At 37.0% G+C, this 10,874-nt stretch overlaps 1 protein-coding gene across 1 annotated transcript; it reads left to right on the top strand.

Moving 5' to 3' along the window:
* The first annotated feature begins 2,411 nt into the window (after window positions 1-2,411).
* On the top strand, window positions 2,412-3,329 carry LOC105861296 (olfactory receptor 9G1-like). The gene has a single exon (XM_012746684.3). It carries the CDS (start codon window positions 2,412-2,414, stop codon window positions 3,327-3,329), a length of 918 nt encoding a protein of 305 aa, XP_012602138.3.
* The last annotated feature ends 7,545 nt before the right edge of the window (window positions 3,330-10,874 follow it).

The following is a 10,874-nucleotide window of genomic DNA, read 5'->3' as shown; positions in this document are numbered from 1 at the left end:
ACTCGATGTCACCAATGCGTATTTCTGCTTAATTGCCTTGTTTGTCAGTCCCTCAAGCTATAAAACCATGAGGAATTCAATGAGTATTAAGCCCATGGGATCTAATAGCTGTTATAAAAGATTCTGGAACTAGCTATTTGAGTGTTGAAATGTTGAAATGTGGTGTTGCTGTGACTTTTGGTAAGTTGCATAATTCAATTATTACTGGTGGGATAGAAATTTTGCTTTATTCCTATAAAAACTCAACGTCTAATTACATTGTTATATTACAGGAATTGCAAAGCATCATTTTCATGCCCCATGATCATTCTATTGCAGGTTCTGAAGCTGCTGAGAGTAAAAAGGGAGACATAACTTTACATACTAGTTATGGGGAGAAAGGACAATTTATATTAAAGGAAGGGGTGGAAAATAAAGTAAACAATTGACACAGTAAAGGAGAAGCCACTGAGGAACATTTACCAAAGGAATAAAGTTTTGTGTGTATCTTGAGATCCCTACAGACCAGCAGAATAAAGAGAGACTTTCCATACTCATGCCCAAAATAAACCATGAAGAGTGTTTTTTAAAAATATCTATTTTTCCCAGAAGGCAGGACAGCACAAGGTAACATTTAAAAAGAATATCAGACAACAACTTACCATGACAATCATGTCACAATCGCTGAGTGTCACAATCTCTGAAATTGACCAGAAGAAAAGTCCTTCCTTAAGGTAAAACTTTAACCTGTGACCTAGGATTTATGTTTAAGCCTCAAGAAAAAAATCATGAAACGTGAAATATTTTGTTTGTGCTCATTTGTGTTGTGAATTGGAAATGGAATTTTTCTAATGAAAATATCCACAGAGTTCAGGTTGTGAAATATATTTGTGGCCCTAAAACTTTCATTACTATTTTTAGAGAAATGGAATATAAGATAGAAATAAAATCATTTCACGCAACATTATGAAAACTTTAGAGTTAACAAGAAAGCTATCGGCCAAAGGGAAGTAAGATGGACTACTGGAGGGAAATAGCAAAGGTAAAAAGGGATAGTATTGTCACCAGTTTGACCATCTTTTTAATTTTGCATAGTAAATTCTACCATTGTATGATAATATGACAATAATAACTAATACAATATTAAATACTCAGCACATAACTATTATTGGAAAGGAGATATTCTTCTAACCTCCTTAAATACAAATACATTGTCTCTATTAAATTCCTGTAGAATTTTGTAGGAATTTGTTATTATAGATGAGAAGCACATTATATTACACACGAGGACATTGATTTTTCAGAAGACTAAGTTTTCAAAGCTGACCGAGCTCTAAATGGTTGGAATCAGAATTCAACCCAGGTCCGTCTGATGCTACATCTCATGCTGAAACAGTTGGTGTTACCTTTCAAAATTATTGTATAATTTTCTGCAAAATACTTTTGTATACATATGCCTTTAATCTTCACACATCTACAAAGTATCATCATTGCCATTCTAATAATAATAAAGGCCAATGTCACAGCATTTCTCAAATTATTACATGGAGTCACTTTGTATCAGAATCACTTTGGGCTACTTGGGGGGAAAGTGCTGCCCTGGAAACCTGACCTGTTAAATTTGGATCTCGTGGGGATGAAGCTCAAGAAGTTACAAATTTAGCAATATGTCAGGGGGTGTTTGTGTTCTCTGAATTAGAAGCCCTCTGACTGCATATTTCAGTGGTCACACTTTGTATTCTGTTGACTATTCCTTCCTTATTTTTCTTGTGAGCTGCTTGTGAAGAGTATGGGATAGTCTGAGATTTCTAGTTATGGCACGTAACATGGGATAGCAGACAATTCTATTAGGGGTTAAATGCCATCATTAAAGCAGACCAGAATGTGGATTGGATTTGGTTGACATGCATCTTGATAATACAGTGGCCCATCCATATATCAAATATTCTATCATTTGTGCCTACCTTGTGACAGACACTATTTTAAGTAATCATATCCTGCAGAACACAAAACAAGCTACAAAACATGCCCTTCATCCTAATGGTGGCAATAGATAGCAAATAAGAAAAGTGAGTCAATTACATGTTGAGCCAAAGGGACAGTGCTCTGGAGAAGAATAATTCAGGGAAGGAGGGTAAAGAGTGTATGTATGTGTGTGTGGGGGGGGGGGGGTTGATAAGAGTGGTTCAGGAAGACCAGATTGAGAAGGCAACATATTTTTCAGGAAGTAAAGGGACTACAAAAAATTATAAGCAGAATGAACAGTGAGTGCAAATATTTTGAACATAAACAAAATATTTTGTTCTACATAATTGGTCCTAGAGTTCTAGGATTACCAGAGAGGTAATATGTTACATACATTCTATTTATTCAGCACAGTGATTCCAACCGAGCTCTCATTTTCTCTTCTTTTAGGTGAGATTCCTGCAGCCATGGAGAGGAGCAATCGCACAGTGAGTGAGTTCCTCCTGCTGGGCTTCACGACAGATCCAGTGATGCAGCTGGCTCTGTTCGTGGTGTTCCTCGGGGTGTACTCTCTGACCCTGGTAGGAAATAGCACCCTCATGGTGCTGATCTGTAATGACTCCCGTCTCCACACACCCATGTATTTTTTCATTGGAAATCTGTCTTTTCTGGATCTCTGGTATTCCTCTGTCTACACTCCAAAGATCCTAATGACCTGCATCTCTGAAGACAAAAGCATCTCCTTTGCTGGCTGCCTGTGCCAGTTCTTCTTCTCTGCGGGGCTGGCCTATAGTGAGTGCTACCTGCTGGCTGCCATGGCTTATGACCGCTATGTGGCCATCTCCAAACCCCTGCTCTATGCTCAGGCCATGCCCAGAAAACTATGTACATTTTTGGTCACAGCCTCGTATCTCGGTGGGTTTATTAACTCTTCCATCATCACCAAAAGAACGTTTTCCTTTAACTTCTGCGGTGATAACATCATTGATGACTTTTTCTGTGATTTGCTTCCCCTGGTGAAGCTGGCCTGTGGCAAGAAAGATGGCTACCAGGTTCTGATGTACTTCCTCCTGGCCTCCAACGTGATCACGCCCGCCGCACTCATCCTCGCCTCCTACCTCTTCATCATCGCCACTGTCTTGAGGATCCGCTCTACCCGGGGCCGCCTCAAAGCCTTCTCCACGTGCTCCTCCCACCTGATCTCCGTTACCTTATACTATGGCTCCATTCTCTACATCTACTCTCGCCCCCAATCTAGCTATTCTTTGGATAGGGACAAAATAGTTTCTACATTTTACACCGTACTCTTCCCCATGCTGAACCCCATGATCTACAGTCTGAGGAATAAGGATGTGAAAGAGGCTCTGAATAAACTCTTCAAATAAATCAAGGTCATCTCCTTCTAAGGAGAAGCAAAGACAATTTTAGATCAGGCCATTCGTATTTCAAACAGAGCTATCATTGTGCTTCATTGTGATCAAGGATTCTTATAATGCAAGTTACAATTTCCACCCTTGACACATGCTCAAGTTCAAGAGTTCAAGAAACCTAAAATAAGAAAATTAGGAACATTCAGGAGAATAAATCAGAATACAAACTCTACGTATTTGGATTTAATTTCATGTTACTTTAAATTAAAAACAAACATAAACCTGAAGCTCCCAAATTCTCCTCTACCTTCATAAAGTGACAGAACAGTCTACTTCTTTTTTTTTTTTTTTTCTTTTTTTTTGAGACAGAGTCTCACTTTGTTGCCCAGGCTGGAGTGAGTGCCGTGGCGTCAGCCTAGCTCACAGCAACCTCAAACTCCTGGGCTCAAGCGATCCTTCTGTCTCAGCCTCCCAAGTAGCTGGGACTACAGGCATGCGCCACCATGCCCGGCTAATTTTTTCTATATATATTAGTTGGCCAATTAGTTTCTTTCTATTTATAGTAGAGACGGGGTCTCGCTCTTGCTCAGGCTGGTTTCGAACTCCTGACCTCGAGCAATCCGCCCGCCTCGGACTCCCAGAGAGCTAGGATTACAGGCGTGAGCCACCGCGCCCGGCCCAGTCTACTTCTTTAACCTAAGAATATTTGGCTGACTGATACATGCAGAATAGTATCTACCTGGTCCTAGCAATAGGAACAAGTGTGCAAAATCAGTTTTAATATGTTCTTATGATTAGTAACTAAATTATATTCATCACTTTCTTTTAACAGAATATCCTAAACATTTTTATAAATACATTTTCCCCCAAGAGGTACCAACACAACGATCAATAGCACCCAAGAAATAACTTGATACAAACTAGACCCAGTTGGCATGATCTTATAATTTATATGTCTCTTACATAAGTTTCTCTAGTAACGGAAAAAAAATCTATCAAGATCCCATAGATGTGCTTTTTGTGATTCACTGTGTAACTCACAGAGCTCCTCTTTATTTTATAGGAGTGAACTTACATCCAAATTGTGACATTCTGAGCTTCAAAATACAATTATTTTAAAAAGAAAAGATAATAACTTTACTGAAGTGAAACAACTTGAAAAATAAAAGTCTATGAGTACACTTTATTCAAAATGGCAATATTTTATATAGATAATACATATAGATATGATACAAGAAAGGGTATTTCACTTTGCATAATGTCCTCTAGGTTCATCCATGTTGTTACAAGTGAGAAAATTACCTTTTTAAGGCTGAATAGTATTCCATTGCATATATATACCACATTTTTTTAAACCATTCATCTGATAATGGGCACTTAGGTTGTTTCCAAATCTTAGCTGTTTACGAATAACACTGCAACAAACATGGGGGTGCAGATATTTCCTTTACATATAGATTTCAATTCCTTTGGATATATACCCAGAAGTAGAATTGCTGGATCATGTGGTAATTCTATTTTTAATATTTTCTGGAACTTCCATATTGTTTTTTTAAAAATGCCTGTAATAATATACTCTCCCACCAAAAGTGTACAAAGCTTCCTTTTTCTTCACATCCTTGCCAACACTTGTTATGTTTTTTTTTTTTTCCTTGTGATAATGCATTTTCCAACAGGTGTGATGTGATACCTTATTGTGCTAAGTGAAATAAGCCAGGCACAGAAAGACTAATATTGCATGATGTCACTTATATTTGGGATGGAAAAATTCAAATTCGTAGAAGCAGAGAGTAGAATGGTGGTTACCAGTCACTGAGGTGGGAGTAGTTGGGGAAAAGGGAAATGTTGGTCAAAGGATACAAAGTTCAATTAGGCAGGAAAAATAAATTCTGGTGATCTATTGCATAGCAAGGTGAGTAGAGTTAATAACAATGTGTTGTGCATTTAAAGGTTACTTAAAGAGTGCTTTATAAATGTTATCACCACAAAGGAATTATAAGTATGTAAAATAGTGGATGCATTAATTATTGTGGCATGTTCATTCAACAATTCATGCTTGTATTGAAGCATCACATTGTACCCCATAAGCAGATACAATTATTTGTCAATAAAAGTAAACTTAAAAATAAAAAGGATATGTATCATAAGTTTCATTTAATTTTGATTAATTTTCAAAATAAGACAACATTAATGTAATTTATATTTATAAACATAAATACTTTCTTGTTTGTATTTTTGCAAGCAATAGAGAAAGAAAACACAAGAAACTGTAAATTAGGCAGGAAGATCCAGAATATGCAGGATCACCACATGGAGAAGGAAGGAAAGATCTGCACAGGAAGTCATGCGCATTAATCTGGAAAGTGGTCCAAGGATATAATCAATACTAGTTGTAACACATAGTAGTACAGCAGAAACAGGGTCTCAGAGTCACTGCTTCTGAGACCTGTGGGAAGACAATGCTTCCCAAAATTTAAACTGTAATGTAGCCTAGCCTACCACAACTGAAATAGTTAGGGCCCTTCATTTAATAATAAAACAAATATATATTGAAAACCTAACAACCATGGGTATTGCAATTGTTAAAAATCAAAGTTAGAGAGTCAAATGATTGTTATCAGAGGATGGGAAGAGTACCAGGGAAGAAGAGTTAAGGAGGGGATGGTTAATGGGTAAAAAATATAGCTAGAAAATTAGATACAATGAACAATGTTTGATAACACAACAAAGTGATTACAGTCAATATTGAGTTATGGTATACATTAAAATAACTAAAAAGTGGAATTGGAATGTTTATAGTGTCCAAATGACAAAAATTTTTAGTATTCTAGTTTAGAAAATCAAAGATCTAAAGTGCTCTAAAAGAAATTTTATCTAGTTGACCCTTCGTTGACCAAATTCTTCTGGTAAAATCCATTAAAGAAAGTGTCAACACACTCTATAAGGCTCTCATATTGGGTGACGCAAATCTGAGGCCTGTAGCTCAATGGCTCTGAACCATGAACACTAATGAAAATCTAATAGATGCTCTTGAACAGATCAGCACACAAACAAGACTTCCCAGGCCCATTCTTAGGGGGAATCTTCAACTCCTTGAAGCCCATCTATGTTCTTCCTAGGGATCAATGGACACAAATCAAGAACTCCTGCTTTAGTACAGGTAGAGAAAACTATTCAGGTTAGAAAAGGAGATAGAAGCTCATTGCTGAAGCATTTCAAGAGGTATAATGGAGAAGTATACATATGAATATTAATAGCATATGTAATGTATATGTATACATATTTTAGTTTAGCTTCTACACAGCTCAATAGAGAAAGATAATTAAAATTATGACTAATTATATTTTTCACTAGGGAATCATAGACTTCCAAATTTTTTTCTCTATCTTAATAATAACACCTGATTTGTCAACACACAATTTTATTTAATTGCCCTGTTAGTTTTTCTCCCAAACTATGAAATCCTGAGGGTTTGCAGGAATCTACAACCTGGGAATGCATATACTAACATAAAAGATTCTGCAACAGACAGATCTGAATTCTGTTAAGATGATCATGTTGCTGAGAATTTTAGGTAAGTTGCTTAATGCAGATGTTAAAGATATATATGAATGTTCATTTATCTAAACTGATGCAAATAGAATTCCTTAAGGGAATTTTGGCGAACTATACCAGATTTTACCATGCAGACACAACATACAACATAATTCATATACGTTATATATAATACGTCTAAACACACACACGAAGATCTTAGAACTTTAATTTTAGAATATACAATAATACAAACTCACTGGTTTATAAAAGACAGTTAGATTCAAATTACATTTCTGACAAAATTGAGACTTGTTGACATGGTTAAACTTTATTTCCCTTGATAAGTAATGTAATGAAGGCTGTGGAGCAAAATTTTGGATATAATAGTCTTTATGGCAATTCAATTTAAAAGAAAATTTATTTCACAGTTTTCTCCCATTTATTTCAATTTCAAATGTGTTCAGGGTTAAACTCGCAATTATTTGCATTATCCTAATACTGGCTGAATGGCATAAGAAAAACAAAATCTTCAAGTAGCTTTGAACTAGTACCAAATCTACCTTTTGTTTCCTCTTTTGGTTTGCTTGATTAGCAAATGCAAGTAGAGAAGAATTTTAATAGGATGTTTTTTTGTTGTTGTTGTTGTTTTGTTTTACCTATTTTTTTATTACCACTGAAATGGCAGAAAAAAGAAAATTTTTATGACAGAGAGATATATTATTGCTCCTAACTCAAAATTTTAACCTCTTGGATCTCAGAGCGTACCTTTAATAAACATTTATCTGGTTCTATTTTTAGATTATTAATTTTTCAATTGTATGTTTTATTACCATAAGCAATTGTTACTCAGGCAAACCTAAGTTTGCATTTCCTAAAGGTGTCTGGGTTGTTGGTTATCATTGAGCTGATGTAATTTGTAAAGCCATTAATTAATTCAAAAGCCTTTTAAGAATTTTTAAAAAAAATCTTGGGTTGAATGTCATAAGAAATGAATTTTATGTCAACACCAATGGAAAAGTGAGCACATTCAAACTAGGCAAAGAAAATAACATATAGAGATAGCAGACTTATACAGCTCTACATGTTAACTGTACAGTTGTGAGCCTTTTTAGAGAATTTAAATAATGACCATTTGGGCTCTGAATTTTGCTTGTTATAAGTTTGCCCTTAAGTTTAAAAACATGCACAAGAATGGATCATAATAAGTAGCTGTCTGGAGTCCCAGAAAATCTACCATTCCTTAATGTTTGAAAATCTCATTCCATTTCTTATTAATCTCTTAAGGGCGAGGAAAATCCTATAAGCCCTGTCAGGGAATGTCGGGAGTTTAGACTGGTGTTTTAGATGGTGGTGACCACCCTAGTGGCTTTTCATTAGCCATCCTGCAGCCACAGCTTAGAATGTTTATTTTTGCTTTTAAAATATTTTTGGAAACAAGCAAGGGAAAAAGGGTCTAACCGATTCAGAAGAAACCAAGATACGGGTGGTCACAAATATTTTAATCTAAGCATGTAGATCAAACGAAATATTAAAGTAGGCACACATACCAAAGGCGATTCACCAGGAAAGCCAAGCCTCACCGACAGAATGTAGGAAGTTCTGTAGAAAGCAGAGTACTCAATCCACAATGATATAAGTGTTTTTATCCGAAAGGATTTAGGAGGAAAGACAAAAGTCTTTTATCATCCTTTGAGGGATAGGTGATCCTTTATAAAGATGGCCTTATCCAAACCAGATCCCAAACAATATCAAAAGACTTCTACCAAAAAGTGAGAGGCTCAGCCTCAAAGAAGACTAACCAGGGCAGAGGAGGAGGGCTGTGAAAGGAGAGATCTCGGAGGGCTCGAGTGAGTGCTGCACACCAGTTCCAAGAACAGCAAATTTGTTTCAATAATGATATTTTTAGGTCCTGTTTCTGATACCATATATGCCAACCTAAATAACAAAAAGAGAGGACTTCTCTCAAATAAAAGGATATTTATTCATGAATGCAGCATTGCAATGGGAATATGTGTGCCGCTGTAACAATGTGCACGTTTAGGGAGGTAAAGGAAGACAAAGAAAAAAATGAGAAGGATCACATCATTGTTTTGAAATAATTATTCCTGGCTACAAAGATCAGTAATAAAGGCGATGCCAGTCTAAGTTTGGACTGGCAGTAGCTGGGCAACTCTCCTTGCAGAAGTATTTTTTGTAAGATTGCAATGGCCTTTGTGCAAAGTTGTTTTTGCATTCTTTTGTGGTAGTTTTCTTATCAGAAATGGAAGCATGAGAACAATCTCTTTGTGGCCTTCCATGGCTTTAGTTGCCAGGTTTTTCTTTTTTATTCTTTTTTTTTTTTAACTTTAGTAACTCCATTCTGATGCTGACAACTTTTACAAATACAAATGATACTCATTTCAGCATTCCTCAGCATGATCTACAGACAACCTGCATTACAAGCACGTGGACTGCTTTAATGAAAGCAGATTCCTTGAGGTTCAACTAAGATATGCTAAAGTAGAAACACTGGCATGGAATAGGGTAATTCCCATGTGCAAAGAATTTGAGAACCATATGCTACTTGAGTATTTATAACGTGCCAAGCTCTGTACTTAGTCCTTACTTGAGTTAACTCTTTTACAACAATCCTAAGGAGAAAAAATTATTGCCATCTTACATATGAAGAAATGAAGGCTTTACATTGTTTTTGTTTGTTTTTGAGGCACAGTCTCAGTCTGTTACCTTGGCTAGAGTGCAGTGACATCATCACAGCTGACTGCAACCTCAAACTCCCCGGCTCCAGCAATCCTCCTGCCTCAGCCTCAGTAGTTGGAACTATAGGCATGCACCACCGCGCCTGAACAATTTTTTCTACTTTTTTTAGTAGAGACGGGTGTCTTGCTTGCTCTTGCTCAGGTTGGTCTCCAACTCCTGACCTCAAGTGATCTTCCCTCCTCAGCCTCCCAGGGTGCTAGGATTATAGGCGTGAGCCACCGTGCCCAGCCAAGGCTTTCCATTGTTGACTAGTGACAGAGAATTTGAATCATGAAAGTCAAATGCATTTTCCATAATAGCCCGACTGTTTTTAGTTTGAGCAGTCAGTTCTAAGGCATGCTTCTTATCCATCATGCCATAGAGCGATGGGCAATCTGTCGCTCACATGAAAAACACTTTCTTCATAGACACACTCCATTTAGGTAAACAAATATTTGGTCAGGCTGACTATGTTGGAGACTGGTTTCTTTGTTCCTATACCTGCCTGAAAAGAACACAAATGACCTGGAATTGCTGGTGCCAGGAAATATATTGGGAGTATCAAACAAATTATACAGTGATTTGGAGTATAATGACATCATTAGAGGCCATGCAGAACTTCAATTCTATTGACTGCTTTCTCCTCTGAGTCAAGGTTATGCATTAATTAATTAATTCATTCAATAAATATTTATTGTGCATCCATTTTAGGTACTACTCTAGGCACTGGGTATCTGTAATGTGCAAAACAGACAAAAATCCCTGCTCTCATGGAGTTTATGTCTTTGTGAGTTCCTATCTCTGCTTGATCCCAGTGACCCAGTGGATAAAGTAAATCGAGGGTTATATTACCACAGGTAATTTGATCACTTAGGAGTATTCTCCAGTTATGTTTCTATTTCTTTTTTCTTTCTTTTTTTTTTTTTGAGACAGAGTCTCGCTTTCTTGCCTAGGCTAGAGTGAGTGCCGTGGCGTCAGCCTAGCTCACAGCAACCTCAAACTCCTGGGCTCAAGCGATCCTCCTGCCTCAGCCTCCCGAGTAGCTGGGACTACAGGCACAAGCCACCATGCCCGGCTGATTTTATATATATATATATATATATATATATATATATATATATATATATTAGTTGGCCAATTAATTTCTGTCTATTTTTATGGTAGAGACGGGGTCTCGCTCAGGCTGGTTTTGAACTCCTGACCTTGAGCAATCCGCCCGCCTTGGCCTCCCAGAGTGCTAGGATTACAGGCGTGAGCCACCGCGCCCGGCTATTTCTTTACATAATC

This window comes from Microcebus murinus, chromosome 4, assembly GCF_040939455.1.
Source record: "Microcebus murinus isolate Inina chromosome 4, M.murinus_Inina_mat1.0, whole genome shotgun sequence".
NCBI classification, from domain to species: domain Eukaryota; kingdom Metazoa; phylum Chordata; class Mammalia; order Primates; family Cheirogaleidae; genus Microcebus; species Microcebus murinus.
The sequence above is the reverse complement of the archived record's forward strand: the minus strand, read 5'-3'. Positions and strand labels throughout refer to the sequence as shown.